The sequence below is a fragment of the Macaca thibetana genome, chromosome 6, assembly GCF_024542745.1.
Source record: "Macaca thibetana thibetana isolate TM-01 chromosome 6, ASM2454274v1, whole genome shotgun sequence".
Lineage (NCBI taxonomy): Eukaryota > Metazoa > Chordata > Mammalia > Primates > Cercopithecidae > Macaca > Macaca thibetana.
In genome coordinates this window covers 71714277-71734813 of record NC_065583.1, presented here as the reverse complement: position 1 = coordinate 71734813, position 20537 = coordinate 71714277, and the positions used below count along the sequence as shown (strand labels likewise).

The window sequence follows — 20537 nt, the reverse complement described above, 5'->3', positions numbered from 1 at the left end:
AATGCAAGATTTTATTTAAAAAATCTTTATATCTAATGAGTATTAATATTCTAATTCATAAGTATACTTTTAATCGTTAATGTGTTCCCTCAATTTAATATTATATTCATTAGCTAATATGTTTTGGATAGTATTGTTTAGATATTTACATTGTTTAGCTGTGGAAATAGTTAAAATATTTTTTGTTTACTGTATTTCTGTTTTTCTCCTTACACTAATTTATTTATTTTTTTTTGAGACAGAGTCTCACCCTGTCACCTAGGCTGGAGTGCAGTGATGCAATCTCAGCTCACTGTAACCTCCACCTCCCGGGTTCAAGTGATTCTTGTGCCTCAGCCTCCTGAGTACCTGGGACTACAGGCACGCGCCACCATGCCAGCTAATTTTTTTATTTTTAGTAGAGACAGGATTTCGCCATGTTTGCCAGGCTGGTCTCAAACTCTGTACCTCAGGTGATCTGCCTGCCTTGGCCTCCCAATGTGCTGCAATTACAGACATGAGCCATCACACCTGGCCTCCTTACACTAAATTTCTAAGAGTAGGAATCATTGGATTAAAAGACAGACTATTTTTAAGTTATAGTGTTTTCTGATTATAAAATTATAAATGCTAGATAGAAGAAATGTATAAAGTATGAAAAATAATTATAATGCTACCACCTAACAATAGGTATTGCTAATATTTTGGTAAGTCAAGTTATTTTTCTCTTCTTTCTTGCCTTCTTTTATAAGATGATTTTAATATTCTTTCAGTATTTACATAGAGAAGCATAGGTGACTTATAATCTAATTCAAATTATTACTTTTGTGTTGTTTTATGTTATCATTTATATTTTCTTATATATTTACCTCTCTTTGTGCTCTTCATTTTTCCCTGCAATCTCATGTTTCACTCTGTGATTATTTTCTTTCTGCCTGAAGACTTAATACTTCTTCCAGTACAAGTTTGCTGGTAACCCATACACGGTTTTTATTTCTCTGAAGGCATCTTTATCACTTTCTAAGGAAATTTTTGCTGGATATAGATTTTTAGGCTGGCAGTATTTTTTTGTTTCCTCACCACTTCAAATATGTAATTCCATTTTATCCTGGCTTCCTTAATTCTTTTGGCATGTCAGCTGATGATCTTATTGTTGTTTCTTTGAACAGTGTAATCTTATTTTTACTGACTGCGTCTCAGATTTTGCCTTTTCATGGTGGATTTAACATGACACACCAGGTGTATTTGCTTCATTTGGGAATCACAGAGTATTTTTTGTATGTGTGGGTTAGTCCCTTTCTTTAGTTTTGGAAAATTCTCAGCTATTGAGATAATTCTGTTGTGCTATTTTCTCTTTTATTTCCATCTACACATATCCTATTTCACATATTAGATCTTTTCACTGAGTTGCCTGTGTCCCTAACATTCTTTTCTGCATTTTTTTCACCACTTCAGTTTGTATATTTTTTATTGACTTCTCTTTTGCTGAGTTAAATATATTTATTCTGCTGTTGTTAAAGACATCTGTGGAATTTTTAACTTTAAATATTTATCCTTTAGAATTTCATTTGATTATTTTGTAATATGTTCATTTCTATGGTAAAATTCTCTATCTTGTCTTCTATTCATGTTTTTCTCTTTCCTTGGACATACTAATTATGATTTTAAAGTCATGTCTGCTAACTTCAATATCTGGGTCATGTATGGTTCTAGTTTCTTTTTTTTCTTGGTGTTTAGTCATGTGGCTCTGTCTTTGGTGATGCCTCTTAATTTCATATTGAGTACTAGACAATTGTGCATAAAATTTAGAGAGACTTCTAGAAAATTTCTTCTTCTAGATAGATATTGTTCCAATCAAGGACTGTGTTAAATTGAGACTGATTTATTCAACCTGTTGTTCACCTGGCTTTCTAAGTAAGTTTTCAACTAACAGCCTGCTTATATTCTGTAGGCCCTATCCCCTGGTGGGTTCTGGAATGTCATGAGATGTCTCTGCTCTACTTTTCAGAAGCTTTCTGTTTAGGTTTGAAGCTTCCCTTTCTGCACAGCCTCAGTATTTGGCACTTGTCGTAATGAAAAAATCAACTGTGTACCTGAAGCCTCCCAAAATCTCCACAAAATGCTCTTTTGACCTCTGTTCCCCAGTGATTTCTTCCAGACTTTTCACTAGGTTTTGCATGGAACTCACAGCCTCTCCCTTGCTGAGAACTGGCATGCCCCAGAGTGAAAATGACTGCCGAAGGCTGGTCACTTTTCTGAAGTTTTTTCCTCTCCTCAGCAGTTTTCTGTTGCCCTTAGGCAAATGATTATTACTGTTTTTATCTGGCTTTTCTCGTTGGCTAGTAGAAGTGAGAGCTCTCGTTTGTTGACAGCTACTCCATTTCCCCTGGAAGTGGAAACATCATTTATTTCTCAACTTCAATTTGACAAAAGTAAAATGCTCACCTTTTTTTTCATTTGAGTGTTTATATTTCTGTTGATTTGTAAGAGCACTTTACAAGTTTTACTAATTTATTTATTTTTTTTTTAGTTTTTGTTCTTTAATCTTATTTTTACGATAGAAAAATTTTTAGGTTTTTGTTACCAAATCTGTCAGCCTTTTACTTCATTGTATTTTTCAGTTATGGCTAGAAAGACCTTTTGTACCACAGATTATATATTTATTTTTTCTACTAATTTTGTATCTTTTTTATGTTTGAAAATTTACGTTTATCTGGAATCAGTGTTGGCATATTGTTTTAATGTATCTATGTAACCATTTGTCTTGCTGATCTATTATTAAGGATGTATATATATTATAGAACTGTTTTGCCCAGCTCATGATCATTTTCCTTCCCTCACCTTTCTTTGAAGAAATGGAATTCCGTGGGATTTTGGTTGGCACTGCATAAGACTTATGAATTAATTTTGGGAGAGTCGTGCTTTTGCATTATTTTAGTTTTCTTGTTTAGAAAGAGATATCTCTTCATTCATTTTTATGTTCTACTAAATGACTTTTTTTTCATTTTCTGCATATATTATATATTCTGCTCATTTTGTATAAAATTAATTTTCTATTTTGATTGGTCTCCTGGTAATTCTTAATCTTCCTAACTGCCGTGTGTGTGTGTGTGTGTGTGTGTCTGTGTCTGTGTCTGTGTGTGTCTGCATGTTTGTGTATGCATCCCATGACATGCTATACATACCTTTGTCTTATTGCCTACCCTGTTATATTGAACTTACCAGTGTGTTTCTGTGCCTCCCCCTCCTAGACTGTAGGTACTTTGTTGACTGGGATTATGTGTTCACATTCATAAGTTTGTAACTACACATACCATACAGCATCTTTCTCTCCTTTCTTTGCTTGCTTTTTAACTTAGCCATAAGCCATATTGTTACTTTGAATGTGTATTCTCACCACTACCATGTTATCAGAACTCTTGTTTCAGGATATCTGTATTATCACATGTTAATTTCCTTTATTTAGATTTATGCATGCCTTACACAAAAAAAGGATTTATGACAGCTCATTGAACTGGGTTTGTTAAATCGTTCACTGTACTACCCAGTGTGATGATGTACCAGGGTCCTTGGTCACGATACCATGAGGGTCTTGTAAGGAGAAGGAGAGAAGTGAATTGTTATTGAGATTCTTTTTTGTGCTTGGTCTGAGCTAGGTGGTTTTCTAAACAGTTTATAATTCAACATTAACAATAATCTTGTGTCTCGATTTTATAGATGAGGATATTAAGTCTTGGGGAAGAGAAATAACTTATCCAAAGCCTCTGAAACTCTTAAGTGACATGGTGGGGGGTTTGAATGTGTCTGACTCAGGAGTGTCTGACTCAAAAGCCCAGGAATCACACAATTGTGATTGAAGATCTAGTATAACTCAAAAAGACACTCTTAGTTTTTAATGTCTTGAATTTTTTCCTGCTAATATGGTAAGCATTATATTTTAAACCTAGAAAACAAAATGGAATATATCAAAAGAACTTCAGATCTAGATTTTGCAACTTTTGTTAACATGTAAATTCATATGTTTCCATATTCAGAATACTGTATAAAGCTTAATATTTTTCTTTAGGTTATATTCCAGTAATGAGGCTACTTAGAGAAGATGAATGCATTCTTGTTTGAAATTATTTTTTAATATGTTGTCATTGATTAAGAGTCAGACAAAATGAGCTCTAGTTTTTGCTTTGTTCTTAACTTTCTCTGTAATCTTGAATGTGCCATTTTCCCCATCTTTACAAAGGGATTAATTTTATAATGTACATTTTTGAAGAATTGAAAAGCACTTTTTAAGGAATTAAAATAATCAAAATGGAACTGCTCTGATAAAACTATAAAGCCCCACATTAGTAGATACTATTTACAAGTAATAAATTATCCTAGTGGCATTTTTCTGCACTGATCATTCATTAACTATTGAGCATTATTCTGTGCTAGGTACCTATGGTAAGCACATGAAATAACAGTTAATATTCTTATGCCTTTTGGTGTTTGCTTAACTGGTTTTAAAGTGCACTTACAAAGAACTTGAAACAATACATATTTTTTTAATCTTCCTACACAATCATAAAAATATGTATGTGGCTTTTAAAATGCTTCCTCAAATATTGTTTTTGCTTACTTCATGCAGTGAGGTCATAAAATGAACTCCTTAGTATATATTGCAAGTTTTTTTCTATTCTGGTGTTCCAGTATATAAATTTTCTTTCACAAATACAATATACATGAAATGTAAATAGCTTATTGCTTATCTGAGCTTCCTGAGGAGTGAGACTCTCTAGGGATACTGGCATTGCTGAAGAGAAAGTTCTTCACATGTGAATTTGGAACTAAGGGAGTTTGCAGAGGAAACTTCAGCTGTCACAACTGTCACAAAGATCCTTATATGCCTGGCCTGTGAGTGAAGTAGTTAAGAAGATGGGTATGGGGGTAAAATTGCATTCTAAGCCCTATTGTGGCACTTTTTAGCTGGGCCAATCTTGGCAACATTCCTGCTCTTGTTGAACCTCAGTTTCCTTATATGTCCAGTGAGAAGGATGAAAGATTGCACCTCACGGGTTGCCCATGCAGGCTTGAGGACCAGCCCAGGCATGCAGGATGCACTCTGAATGATAATTCCAAGGTCCATCTGACCAAGGGGCATGTTCCTTCCACTTTGTAGTGCAGCCAGTCCTAGAAGGAAGCCTGTATGGTCCTAGTGTGTTGTTCACATTTTAGTGAGCACTGATTAGATTTACTTCAAAGAGAAAACTCAGTATTCCATAGTTGTCTTTTTAAACATGCTATGAATTGCTTCTATGAAAGGAGTGAAGGAATTTTTAGTATACTCATCCTCAGTAGAATCTTCAAGGACAGCCACATTTACACTGGGATTCTTCCATAAAGTGATTCCCAGTTTGATATGAGCATACAGGTGTTCTTTCATTTTTCTCCATTCCTTTTTCTCCAGTGAAAGTAGATTATCTTCTGCCCTCTAATTTGATTGGCAGGTAACATATGAGTGCTTTTTCTTCATGAGGTGAGAGTTATTCCTTGTATATGGAGAACTGAGATAATTGCTCATAACCCTGAATTATGAGGGCCAATGTCACAATGAGAACTAGGAGGCTGGACGTGACTTGGTGACAGATGATATGTAAGAAGCTAATGCTGATGTGGTGGAAATTGAGAAGAGAAAAAAAGCACTGAGCTTCCAGCTAAAATTGAAATTAATCCTCCCCATTCTGAAGATATAAACATAATTCTTTCGTTAATATGGATCAAATATTGTTAATTTTCAGTAAGTGAGTATGATATTATGATATGATACTGAAACCTGTTGGTTTCATTCACAACTGGAGGGCCTGAAAGCACTCATGTTTGGGGATGTTGGCCATATAACAAATGTTGGACTACCAAATGTGATGACAATGAAAATTAAGTTAATTTATGATGGTGTACTTATTTCTAAAGGAAATATCTATATATGATCATCCTTTCTCTGTACTCTACTTAAAATGTACATAGATAGGAGTATGTGTGTCAGATAAATTTGTACTGTGATGCACATAAAAAACATGCTGTGAATCTCTATGTTGAAAATAATTTTCTTAGTGCAGCATTATACTCATTATATACTCTACACATTTAGTTTTTGAATAGATTCCTGGTATGATAATTACATAATCATTCAGTACAGTAGAAACATCATTATGGTCATATACTAATTAGCTACTAAAATGAAACAAAATAGAACCTAGTTCACAACTTATTATAAAAAGTGATTTAATAGGGTACAAAACCAAATATATGGTTAAAATTATTGTTTGCATTAAGTATGAGTTTTTTTTCATAGAAGGAATTAGTGTTCTGGATGCTTATTATTTAATTTATTGTTTGGGCACACATTATAGTATCACAGCCTTCATGACCTTTGGCTGTAGTGGAGCACCCAGAGAACATGCCAGTAGGGATTCTAGGCTTAGTGTGCTTAGGTATACGTCAGGGCTGCTACAGAATTAGGAGATTGGCCAAAGGTTTCAGGCCACCATTTTCTCAAGTTCTTTAAATACTAGCTCCATAAGCCTCTGGGAACATGGGTTTCAGTAGTAAATCACTCATTTCTGGAGGTCTGGTTTGAACATCTTTGGTGCAGAGAATGAGTGATCCACCACTATTTTTCTTCCCCAGTGCACCTTAGAAATATAGGACAGTCCCGTTAGTAATAATGAATCCTGGCAGTTGCAGTTTGCCAGGTGTGTTTGTGAATGGGGAACAGTCAGGGGAAATGTAATCTCTGGTAGGAGGGCTGTGGGTGGCTGCAAATAGGTTGACAAATCTCTGAGGTAAGTCTGTTGAGCATACCCCTCAATAGGGCATCACCCTCCCTCTCCTTGAGAATTGCTTCTGTGCGTAAAATGGGATTTTATCTGAGTACTAGGAGGGTTCAGTACTCTTTGTAAATATGTTTGTGACTGTGTGGTTTCATCTGTTCATCTCTTGTATACATATGGAATCTCAGTGAACAAAAGTAATAACAAATTAGGTCTTGTTATCCTGACACATACTATAAGCCTAATAGGAATTAGAGACATTCTTAATGTCATCATCACCTTTGGTATCTCAGAATGTTGCTTTAACATAAATGCTTCTGATGAACAATTTATAAGTCTGGTGTCACGGATTTTGTGTTATATCCTCTTTCTTTTCCTTCATTTTTCCTGTTGTCTTTTTTCCTTTTAGTTTTGGCCCCTGTAAGTATTCATTTTATTTCTTAATGAACACTTTGTAATGCAGTTAAAGCAAAAATATATAGAACACATATGCAGGATGGAAGAATACTGGTAAGCTTGGTGCTACCATCTATAGCTACAACGTATTGGGGGAGAGGTGGTTGTTATCCAACTATTCAGTGTATTCCTGCAGTTACAAAATTGTATAGGAAAACACAAATATTTCAGATCATGAAAATATGCACTAGTGAATCAGTGAGTTATATTATTAGTCCACCATTTGTCCACCATTATTTCAAAGAGTCCACTCTTTGAAATATTCTTTGATTTATTTGAAGACAATATGATGCAAATTGATTATAAATTATAAAATTATAAACTTTGCAGAGGATGCAGATTTCATGAAGTCTGCGATGTTGGTGGTCTAGAATGTCTCTACTCATAGGCGAAGCCATGAAAGAATGAGAATCTGGTAGAGTTATGCTAGTAAGAAAATCAAGGCTGTTGGGTACCTCAACAGAGAATTATTTGAATATCAGAACTGGGAGAGGATTTTAGGAAAAAATAAAGTCCTGAAATATTTTTTTTCAAATACAGTTTATTAATAAAACCATCATGTAAAAATTAAATGTTATGTGAAGGATGTCATAATATGCTGGTATAAAATGTTGGAAAAATTGTGTCCCAAATTTCAGTTCATTTTTGTTTTTGTTCATACCAAAAGTTACACGTAGTTGCAAATATTGCCTAAACTTATTTTAATAGTTTGCATTTTCCTTTTTCTACCTAATCCCAATCAATTTCTTTTTCACCATTACTTACTATAAAAATTGGGGGCCCTATTACAAGTGGATTCGCTTCAAGTTACCTTTTTTTAGAATTAACTTTCTTTAATAATAAAGTCCTATTGTATATAAAATACGTGTGTGAATTATGTGATTCTCCACATATAGCCATACATTCTTAGTGGTCTAAAATGAATATTAGATTTTTACCTGGAACTAATTGTGACTAAATTGCAAACAAATTGTGAATTTTTTTATTCGGTGAGATTAGGTAAGGATCAGGGTATTAGTTGTATGGAGCTGATTCTTTTAGATAGATGAATAAAACTGTATTTATAAAGTCTTTTTCTGGGATACAGAAAAGCTTTATTACAAATCTATGAATATCTTGCATTAGTAAAGCATTAATTCTTTAGAAAGGGCTTCTGAATCATTATTTAATTACCCTTTGTACTGTGTGATATTTGTTGTGATGAAATTGCCTGTTCTCTGAAAGTTCTCACAGAATGTTCCTGTTAATTCTTCTCCATGAGTTGGCTCTATGACTGTCCATGAACTAAAGTATTATGAAGAGTATGAAAAACATTAGCCGGGTATAGTGGCATGCACTACACCTGCTACTCCCAGCTTCTCAGGAGACTGAGGTGGGAGGATTGCCTGAGCCCAGGAGGTTGAGACTGCAGTGAGCTATAATCTCACCACTGCACCCCAACCTGGGTGACAGAGTGAGACGCTATCTCAAAAATATGTATGTATACGTATATGAAAGAAGTACAAATATTTTGAGATCCAAATAATGAAGCAGCTGTTTTTGCAGGTACCTTGTGGTCTATAATCCTTTAGAACAAGACCGAATCTCGGTGGTCTCAGTCTATGTGAGTTCCCCCACGGTGCAAGTGTTCTCTGCTTCAGGAAAACCTGTGGAAGTTCAAGTCAGTGCAGTTTGGGATACAGCAAATACTATTTCAGAAACAGCCTATGAGGTATGTTGTGGCCATAGAACTTAAGGAGGCATTGTAAAACAAACCTAGCCAGTATATAATTTATGTATGTACAGTAGCCCCCATTTAGCCATCATGTTGGTGTATGTGAGGTGATGAAAGTTGTAATTACCGGAGAGTTTAACTGGTGGGTTAAATGACACTAAAGGAAAAACGATCCTGTGTTCCCTAAAATGTTAATTTCTTTTGTTAGTGTATATATTGTGTCTTATTATATATTGTTCATATGTATATTGTATATCTTTGTAAGGATGTATACTGTTTATTCTAAGGTGATGCAGTAATTATTAGTCATAAAATTTTGAATGTTTTGGTCTAACTGAATTTAATGACAATTATGCATATCGAAAGTGAGATAAATACCACCCTTAATAACTTTGGATAGTTTTAGGTTTTCATTGCAAAGGTGACATAACACACCATGGAAGATAAATGCCCTAAAATAATTAAGATGCTGCTTTTTAGAGACATAATTGTGGAAAATCTGTGCTCAATAGGTGTTTTTTGTGCCAAAGTTTCTTAAAATAAGCAATGTTAAACTGATCACTGTACCACTAGAAAGGTTAAACTTTTAAAATCTGGAATGCAATTTAAACTGCACTTCTGGAGATACAGCCATAAACTAGGAACTCTAAGAACTGTTTCTGCTTGACAAAAGCTATTGCTAGCTACTTTTATTATTATTATTATTATTATTATTATTATTTCGAGACAGAGTTTCACTCCTGTTGCCCAGGCTGGAGTGCAATGGTGTGGTCTCAGCACCCTGCAACCTCCATCTCCCGGGTTCAAGTGATTCTCCTGCCTCAGTTTCCTGTAACTGGGATTACAGGCATGTGCCACCACGCCTGGCTAATTTTGTATTTTTAGTAGAGATGGGGTTTCACCATGTTGGTCGGGCTGATCTCAAACTCCTGACCCTGTAATCCACCCTCTAGCTACTCTTAAATATGCATAATCTTTTAGATAGAAAGGTAAACTAGAATATAAATTTTGGTCAGATTTTACAGGAAGCTTTCCATCTAGAAAATGGAACCATAGCTCCTGGAAAGGAGGGGTCATGTCTTTTACTGTGTACAACCCCCATGCTCTGTTCAGTGTCTGCTGAACTTCAAGCATTTGATTGCTAGTGCTGACTGAACTAACTTGTTTAATATTTATATTATGTTTATCATTTTTATATACCAAAATATCATAATATTGCAAAAAAATTAATAATTAAGAAATGCCATTGTTGTGAAGCCCTTACATTCATGGAGAATTTCCTTCTCTAGGCTTTCTAGAGTACAGCCAAACAATTGAGAATGATAATGCAGGTTCACATATTGGATAAAAACACTAATGCTTTTGATAGGCCTACCAACTTTAGGTTATTAGGTTCTCTGGATAAACTGAGATGTGTATGGTTTACCCACAAGATATCAAACATTTATAGAATATTGTTATACAGCCATCCCTTGGTATCTGTAGAGGACTGGTCCCAGGACCGCCTGGGAATAACAAAATCTGTGGATGCTCAAGTTCTTTATATAAAATGGCATAGTACAGATGATCCCTGACTTACAATGGCTCAACCTAGATTTTTCAATTTTATAATAGTGTGAAAGTAATGTACATTCAGTAGCAACCATACTTCAAGTACCCATACAACGATTCTATTTTTCGCTTTCAGTACAGTATATAATAAATTACATAAGCTATTTCTATTTAGTATAAAATATGATTTGTGTTAAGTAATTCTGCCCAGCTGTGGGCTAATGTAAGTGTTCTGAGTACATGTAAGGTAGACTAGGCTAAGCTGTAATTTTGGATAGGTTAGGTGTATTAAACACCTTTTTGACTTAACGATATTTTCAAATTTTGATTGGACATAACCCAGTCGTAAGTTGAGAAGCATGTGCATTTGCATATAACCTACACACATCTTCTTGTATATTTTAAATTATCTCTAAATTACTTGTAACATCTGATACAATGTAAATGCTATGTAAATAGTTATTATACTATAGTTTTTATTTGTATTTTTTATTTTTTATTTTTTCAAATATTTTTTATCTGTAGTTGGTTGAAACTGTGGACATGGAACCTGTGAATATGGAGGGCCAACTGGATTCTGTTTTTAAAAGATATGATAGTTTGTTGGTTTAAATGGTTTGCCTCTTAGTAGATAACATTTATCTTGAATAAATTCCCTTCCCTATCTTTTAAAGATCTCTTTTCGAGCACATATACCACCATTGGGACTGAAAGTGTATAAGATTTTGGAATCAGCAAGTTCAAATTCACATTTAGCTGATTATGTCTTGTATAACAATAAAGTAGAAGATAGAGGAATTTTCACCATAAAGAATATGATAAATACTGAAGAAGGTATAACACTAGAGAACTCCTTTGTTTTACTTCGGTTTGATCAAACTGGACTTATGAAGGTATGTTCTAAAATTCATAGAATGCTTATCATTTTTGCTACAATGTGTGTAGATTAATTAGGCAAAAGGGGAAAAAAGTCTTAAGTGGAGCTGTATCAAATACTCTTGAGTAAAAGAATGCATAAGAAGCTTTTTGCACCTTCATTGACCACTTGCTGCTCACATGTATGGTGTGTGGGTGGCGCTCCTCCATGGACTGTGTGTCACTGGTCCACAAGATAAGTACAGAAATTGTTTTTTTAAATTGCCATATACATAGAACCAGATGCAACATGCTTAACATCTTAGTGGTGAGTGGCTTATTATTATTTTTTTAATCTTTAGCAAATGATGACTAAAGAAGATGGTAAACACCATGAAGTAAGTGTGCAATTTTCATGGTATGGAACCACGATTAAAAGAGACAAAAGTGGTGCCTACCTCTTCTTACCTGATGGTAATGCCAAGGTAAGTGGTACTGATGAGATGACAAATGGAATAAACACTTATTGAAAGAGTATTGAGGAAAAAGATAAGTGAGTGTCATTATTTTATCATCTGTTGATTTATTAGGGATAGATGAACTTTTGGTTTCAGTATTATCTATCACCTTATTGATACTTAGCAATTTGTGGTCCAAAGTTAGATAAATGGTTGGGCACAGTGGCTCACACGTGTAATCCCAGCATTTTGGGAGGCCAAGGAGGGTACATTGCTTGAGATCAGGAGTTCAAGACCAGCCTGGGCAACATGGCGAAATCCTTTTTCTACAAAAAATACAAAAATTAGGCGTGGTGGCCTGCATCTGCAATCCCAGCTACTCAGGAAGGGTAAGGTGGGAGGATGGCTTGAGCCTGGGAGGCGGAGGTTGCAGTGAGCCAAGATCACGCCACTGCACTCCAGCCTGGGTTGATGGAGCGAGACCCTGTTAGATAAATAGCTGTTTAGAGTTGGAATTTGTTAAGATGCTACAATGAACAATGTTCAATTAGGATAAACAATGAACATGGGAAGAAACTAGATTTTATGTAGAGTTAGGGAGCTTTTGTGGTGTTTATATGTATGCATTCTATACAGACACAAAACCTCTAGCCATATGGGAAAAATAGATTGTCCACTGGACCATTTTTCTCCTTAACTTTCAGCCCTTTAAAAAACAAATTCTTCTCATTCTTGACTATAAGGGTAGTAATATGCAAACTCTGGCACATTTTGAAAATGCCAGAAGCTGAAGAAAACACTAAAATTTACCAACTAGTGCACAATCCCGTGAAAACTCTTGCCAACATTTGGATGTATTTCTTACTGTCTTTTATTTTATGCATATCCTTTTCTTCCCATTCTGAAGTCTTGACTTCTTGCACGTACATATTTTGTTTTTCGTTTCTTACAATGCTTACAATCTCATGGTATGTTTTTAAAAATCGAATTTTAATATATACTCTTGTGTTTAAGATGTTACATACATTCTTTTTCTCCCGATTCTTCACTACTGTAACATTGTAATAAGCTTTCTTTTTTTTTCCTTTTCTTTTTGAGATGGAGTCTCGCTCTGTCGCCCAGGCTGGAGTGCAGTGGCGCAATCTCAGCTCACTGCAAGCTCCACCTCCCAGGTTTACGCCATTCTCCTGCCTCAGCCTCCCGAGTAGCTGGGACTACAGGCGCCCGCCACCTCGCCCGGCTAGTTTTTTGTATTTTTTAGTAGAGACGGGGTTTCGCCGTGTTAGCCAGGATGGTCTCGATCTCCTGCCCTCGTGATCCGCCCATCTCGGCCTCCCAAAGTGCTGGGATTACAGGCTTGAGCCACCGCGCCCGGCCTAGCTTTCTTTGTATGTACCATTCTTTTTATGCAATTCTGATGAATTTCTGAGAATAACTTTCTAGGAGAGTCATTTTGTATCAGTTTCTGAAGTCTTTTAAGGACTTTTGCTATGTACAGCTTATCTTCCCTCTAGAAAGACTAGGTAAATGTTCAATCCCACCAGCATTTTTTGAGAGTAACTCTAAAATCCCACTCCAACCAGTGAGAATTGGCCATATTAAAAGCTTTGCCTATAATAATAAGTTAGTAGAAAAATATTTTTCTGTTAAGATTTTTGTGAGTACTAGTAAGGTTGAACTTTTTTGTGCCTTCATTTATCTTTCATGTTTCTTTTGTGGTTTTCTTTTTTCTATTCTTTGACTGTTTTTCTGTTGGCATGTCCTGATGATATCTGAGCACTCTTTATATGTGGTAAAATTAATCCTTTTCCCTATATGTTGTAAAATTTTTCTTATTGTGTCATTTAGTTTAATTATTTTATTGTATTTCTCATTTATAGTGGTTTTAAATTTTTGTGTAGTCATTTCTTTTTTTTTCTTTAGAGTTTCTTCCTTTGCTTTTATACCTTTATTGGTTTTCTCCACCTCAAGATCAGTGAAATATTCTCCTAGTTATTGTTAGCTAGAGACCTATCTCCTGAAATAGTTACTTTTGTTCCACAAGTTATGAAACCTGCTAACTAAAATCTAGTATTGGATTTTAAGCGATTGTGTAGGCTACAGTAAGGATTCTGGGTTTTTTTTTTTTTTGGCTGTTTGGGGTTTTTCTTTTTTTTAAGTCAGTGAAGAATTAAAGACAAACTACAACTCATATGAGGCATTCCAAGATGGGCAGTGAATCCCAATTATGAGCTGTTTCAATATTTTCTCATTTACCAGCTTTTGTCATTGGACATTTTATTTTGATTGACTGTATTTATACTTAAAAAAGTAGTTGTGCTATAGAATTTCATACATAGATACCAATAACTAATTTATTTAAAACCATTTTATCTTTAAATAGCTCTAATGTCAGATAGAAAGATAAAACGATTGTCATTTTTACAGAGAGAAAATAAAAAACATCAGGGAATGAGGCAGTCTAGTGCCTCAGAAGAAGACAAGAGCCCAGAACTCACCATCCCAGGTTCTTATCCCCTCCCTCACTTTCTAGTTATTTGGTAATTAGGTACAAGAAATTTGTAAACCATTAAGCATTTTAATAACTCCAGAAAATTTTCCCTGGCAAAAGAGGTAAATTTGGAAGAAAGTTACACAATTCTGAAAATATTTTTATTTTTTTTTTTGTGACGGAGTCTCGCACTTTCACCCAGGCTGGAGTGCAGTGGCACGATCTCGGCTCACTGCAAGCTCCACCTCCCGGGTTCACGCCATTCTCCTGCCTCAGCTTCCCGAGTACCTGGGACTACAGGCACCCGCCACTATGCCTGGCTAATTTTTTGTATTTTTAGTAGAGACGGGGTTTCACCATGTTAGCCAGGATGGTCTCAATCTCCTGACCTCGTGATCCACCCACCTCAGCCTCCCAAAGTGCTAGGATTACAGGTGTGAGCCACAGCGCCCAGCCGAAAATCTTATACTGTTTAAGTAGTTCATATTGCAAGCCTAACTTTCTATGCTATTGTTGAGCTAAGGTATCTAATACTTTAAAAATATAATCACTCATAAATGTTTTAAATTTGCTTCCATGTCACATAAGTTATGTGCTTTATTACCAGTTTTTAAAATTTAAATAAAAACTAAACTAGTGGTTTCCAAGTAGTTTTTTCAAGTTTGTGAGTTTATATTCAGCTAGTTCTTTCAAGTAAAAGGACAAAATGTTTTATAGTTTAGTAAACCGAGCTGTGATTAAACTATGTTTCTGAATCCTGCTTTCAGTTTGCTTAGATGACTCCCTGTAGTCATCCTTGCCACCTGTCTCAAACCCTGAACATTAGGGGGCTGGGACCATGGTTATAATAATTATTTACCTGGGAAAATGTAACTTCTATAGGATGATTGCTGTTTCTAATAAGTAACTATATGGACAAATAGAAGGATTTTAGTTAGAAATTTGTATAGCTGGGAGGAATGCTTTCTAGAGCAATGAAGTTGTAAATATTTTTATTTCCTATTTTCAGCATTTTTAAAAATAAAAAACATGTTGAGTTTTTATCACATGCATATTGTTACCTTATAAGATCTGGTTTACACTTAAAATTGCAAATATCAGGTGATATGTATTTTCCATTTTTGAAACCATAATAAACATATTCTTTTAAAAGTTTGGAAGCCAAAATATTTTCCTTAAATATATTATTTTCTTCTCAGCCTTATGTTTACACAACACCGCCCTTTGTCAGAGTGACACATGGAAGGATTTACTCGGAAGTGACTTGCTTTTTTGACCATGTTACTCATAGAGTCCGACTATACCACATACAGGGTAAGAAAATAGGAATGCAGTTATGAAACATATGTATACTGATTTTTGAATTCTTGCTTTTCTTATGCCATCCTTAATAAATTAACAGTTGATTTTTGTAGATGATATTTTTGTAAACTTGACATCATATTTTTAATGTGATTTAAAATATGAAACTTATCTTTTGATAATAAAAAATGGTAAAACATTTCAATCCCTACATGTACATTTTCCTCTGTATATCTTCTCTTAACTGTTGCCATATTGTTCTTAGTCATGAGCTCATTAACTGGAAACTTTATTTCTAACACCTGAAAACAATACAATGTTTTGATTTTATGAAATGGAAATTATATTAAATATGACTTTCAGTTAGTAGACCACACACATATTTGGGACCTGCTTCCTTAAATATAGCCTGTATCACTGGAATGTAACTTTAAGAAAAAAATGTTCTAAACTAGTTCCATTTGTTTACAGCTCTTTACCCAGTAAAGTAGAAAACCTAGCAATTGTTTATCATTTTTAGAACAGTACTGAGCAGCATCTTTATGAACCCAAGTGATAGGAAATAGGCTTTTGATCCTTTTGAGAACTTAATCCTGGGCAATGGAACTGATTCTGTGGGGTCTGAGTGGAGCTGTGGTTTCCAAACACTTGCACATTTAGGTTGGTTGATTTAAAATCCGTTGTTTTTAGAATGGTGTGCTTTTCCGACCACAGATTTAATCCTAGTAACCAGGGTATTTACCATATTCTTGACACTCTTAGAAAAAGACCTCATAAAAATGCCATTTAAATTTATCTTTGCTGTTAGGTAAGTTGAACAAATTAGAAAAGAAAAAATGCTCTTTCCCTGAATCTTCATACAGGTAAAAAATAAAGGATTTCACAAACTAAAGATAAATGTGTAGACCGGCACTGTTTCCTTTTTAGGTATTGTGGGGAAGCAAAGGGTTACTATGTTCAGGGAATTTCTTAGATAACTGAAGTTCAATTTTCTGATTTCATAGTTAAATTTAATTTTGCTTTTAACTTTTTTATTAATTTCAAATTTCATTAGTATTTGCTTTTTGTTAGAATTTCAGGTATGGTCAAACTTTCTCACGCAACTTCTTTAGGTAATAATATGATAGGTTTTTCAGAATAACCCATGATTCATAGGATGAATCAAGAAGTAAAAGTTCTCTGGTTGGTGGTTTTATGCCCTAAATGTGACTTCTGCAGTTATCTGTGATCACTTTGCTACCTACAGGAAAACCTGTAGTTCTGAAATAATCTTTTACTGAGTTTCTCAAAACTTCTGGTAAGTCAGAAACTATGTTTTTGACCATCTGTTTGTACTCTTGTATAAGCCATTATTTAATATCCCTGAGAGCTCTAAGTTATATTTTCAGCTTTATAGCATTACTGCATAGAAGATATGCTCATCTATTTTTAAGTTTGCTAAAAACTATTATTTTTTAGTGGAAAAGTTTTTCCTGGAGTACAACGTGGCACACACTTTGGCACATACTTGTGTCATCAACTTTGATTTACCATTGTTTTTCATCAGTTATATTTAGAGATGGGCTGTGTCTCAGAGTAAATGCTATAGCAACTCATCCTAAAATTCCAACTTCTCAATCAGATATATTTGCATAATTGCTTTTGCTTTTATTTAACCATGTCACTATATCTTCTGGGTTTTCCTTGGATTATCTAGGACCTCTAGTTCTCACATCATAGGGCAGTTTGTGTAGACTAGATGGCCCTGTTCTGCTGCTGGTGGCTGTAGCTTAGCTCGCCAGAGTACTTAGTGCTTAACTTGGAAATTGATAGACTCTGACTTGCCTATTTACTTATTTGAGCAAACTATACTCATCAGAACTAAATGCTTGTCATTTTTCTTTTCCCCCTCTCTTCCTGTTTCCCTCTGGGCAGTGAACTGTCCAGTGGCTAATAGTGTTAAGCAGGAGCAGGGGCCACTGAGGTCTGACTGGCTCCTGGCCTTCCAAAGGGGTTCTCCGTGTAGCCCATTTCTATTTGCTGGTCTTGCCCTCTGCCTCTTTTCTGTTTTTTATTCTTTAGTTTTCTCTCTCTCTCTCTCTCTTTCTCTTTTTTTTTTGACAGAGTCTCCTCTATCGCAATCTCGGCTCACTGCAGCCTCTGCCCCACTGGTTCAAGGATTCTCCTGCCACAGCCTCCTAGGTAGCTGAGACTACAGGTGTACACCAGCATGCCTGGCTAATTTTCGTATTTTTAGTAGGGACGGGGTTTTGCCATGTTGGCCAGGCTGTTCTCGAACTGTTGACCTCAGGTAATCCACCCGCCTTATCCTCCCAAAAGTGCTGGTATTACAGGCATGAACCACTGCACCTGGACTGATTTTCTTTTTTCATGTGTTTCCTTTCTAGATTATTTGTCTTCCCTTCCTTGGTGTTCTCGTGCATATGAAAAAAATAATAAATGATGGATAAATAAGTGTAATGCAAACTTAGAGTGCCTCACTGATAAATTTTACAGTAGTTGCCTGGATTAAACGTGAAGCTGTCATATGTAAACTTGAAGTAACATATAAATATTTTTTTCTTTCCAGTCCAGGTCATTTTTTTTATCAACATGAAAGTAGTTGGTAGGAAATAGAGATACCAGGATCACCTGAAATGCTTTCTTCCAAACTGTATACCTTCCCATGTTTGTATTTGAGCTCCTCTTAACGAATCTCCCTCTGGGAAAAGATAAGTCCAGTTGTGGAGAGAGTCTTTCCTTAGTAATTTTCATGACTCACCTGTCTCTCCTGTTTTTCACACATCATTGCCCGAACACTCAGGTTGTCTCAATCCTGGCTTATTGGGTTTTAATGAAATCACTAATCAAGGCCCATGATAGAAATATGAAGTCTTCAGGGTATTTGGCTCTATCAGTGTTCACACTGCCTGAAAGGGTGATCAGTCTTCAGGGATCTTTTATTTAGTGCCAAGTTTTCTGTATTAAGAAATACTGGAAAGTTGTTTAACATTTTAAACTTTGGCTTCCTGTAAATCAGACATCTGGATGATTGATCAAAATTCATAGACAAAATGTGGCTTTTCATATTAGATGCAAAGAAGACATCAGCCAACTTCCATGCTTTTGTAGATTGGCTTTTAGCTAGTATTGCATAAAATAACAAAAATATTTATTCTTGAATTTAATTTACTAAACTAGTTTTGGATATATGCTACTTTTGCCCCCCTTAAACCAACCAGATGCAGTTATTTGGATTAGTATTAATGAATAGAGCCTATTTGTTGTTAGTACCAGATTTTCAATCCAGGAGGAAATGAGGGTTTGGGGAGAGAGACTATTAATATTTTATGGTTACGTACTGTAATTGTATTAGGTTACTAAACCAGTTAATTATTCAAAAGATTTTGTAATCTCTCAGCAAGAAGGAATAAAGAAACAGAAAATGAGTTAGTATTAAAGATTGTCTTTGTTGGGTGTCTATTTTTGTTAAACCTTACAAATTCAATTTAAAAACTAAAGTAATGCATACCTGACAAAATATTCTTACATTTCTCAATCTCTACTTTAGTTGTTCTTTGACCTTTTTCTCCCCAAAGTAACTATTTGCCCAAATTAAGCTTCAGGAGAAAACAAAATCAAGAACGAAAATCAAGCAACATTACCAAAATTATATAAACTCTTTGGTCCTTAATGATTTTGAAACAGAGTTGAGAGGCCTTATAGTTCAACCCTACTTTTGTTTTTCGTTTGGAATTTAACTTTTGTTTTTCTATTTGCATTCTCTCCAGATTCTGAAAATGATTAGAAGTGCAGTTGAAGGGCTCTCTCTTTCTTAACATCTCTTAAGCTAATAAAAGAACACTCTGTTTCCCTTTTCATTATCGTTCAGACATCGCATTCAAAAGGTTTCTAAAAATACTAAATTAGAAGAAATCTTGTGCTCACTAGCCTTAAAAGCTCTACAAGATCAGAGCAGTTTGGAAATTTCTAATGAAGGCGAGGCACGGTGGCTCACACCTGTAATTGCAGCACTTTGGGAGTCCAAGGCAGGCAGATCACGAGGTTAGGAGATCAAGACCATCCTGGCTAACAAGGTGAAACCCCGTCTCTACTAAATATACAAAAAATTAGCTGGATGTGGTGGCACGCACCTGTAATCCCAGCTAGTCGGGAGACTGAGGCAGAAGAATCGCTTGAACGCAGGAGGCGGAGGCTGCAGTGAGCTGAGATCGCGCCACTGCACTCCAGCATGGGCGACGGAGCAAGGTTCTGTCTCAAAAAAAAAAAAAAAAAATTTCTAATGAGATATAATTTTTTGACAATGTCAGGTTTAATAAATCCATTTTATAGCACCCATAATTTAATGAAATGCAATTTATTTCATTTTTAGAAAATAACATTTTTCTGGGGGAAAAGTTGAGAGAGGTGGGAATTAATTTTTCTTGCAGTATAATCATCTTTCATTTAATGGAAGCTTTAAACATTACCATATAGGCTGCTACTTTAGCTTTTTTGGTTAATCTGTGATTAGAAGATAGAATATAATACAAACAGAAGCTCCTGTATCCTCTTGTGTTTTATTTAATATTGCACCTAAGAGGAAAGTACATACCTTGCAATAATATAATACCAGTAAGTGACATTGCTAACTGTGGCCTTGTCTTCAGAGCTGTAATTATTGGACTTTAGTGTCCTAGTTTCTGATACCAACAGCTACTTTGAAGAATTTAGGTCACTGTGGGTAACCAGTGTGTCATGTACATTTCACTGGTGCAAGGACTGTGTTCTCCTAGGCCAGTGTTTGTTAGCGAGTGAGTATGTATGTGTGTGTAAACTATGTTTTAACCCTTAGGGGAAACATCTTAAATGGGATACTTCTGCTCTATTTTCCACCAACATATTATAAAGTATTATATGTAATGGATCTTACTCAAAGAAAACAA

At 35.2% G+C, this 20537-nt stretch overlaps 2 protein-coding genes across 4 annotated transcripts in view; both read left to right on the top strand.

Annotated features, from left to right (window-relative positions):
- LOC126956139 (uncharacterized) overlaps positions 1 to 20537 on the top strand; it is a 604199-nt gene that overhangs the window by 387473 nt on the left and 196189 nt on the right. The gene's annotated exons all lie outside the window — the stretch shown is intronic.
- The window catches only part of MAN2A1 (mannosidase alpha class 2A member 1), a 175378-nt gene that overhangs the window by 114808 nt on the left and 40033 nt on the right, over positions 1 to 20537 (top strand). For all 3 annotated transcript variants that reach the window (XM_050793036.1, XM_050793037.1, XM_050793038.1), the window contains 4 exons: positions 8787 to 8952; positions 11181 to 11399; positions 11724 to 11846; positions 15510 to 15624. In XM_050793036.1, coding sequence (XP_050648993.1) covers positions 8787 to 8952; positions 11181 to 11399; positions 11724 to 11846; positions 15510 to 15624 — 623 coding nt within the window. The remainder of the gene's footprint in view (positions 1 to 8786; positions 8953 to 11180; positions 11400 to 11723; positions 11847 to 15509; positions 15625 to 20537) is intronic.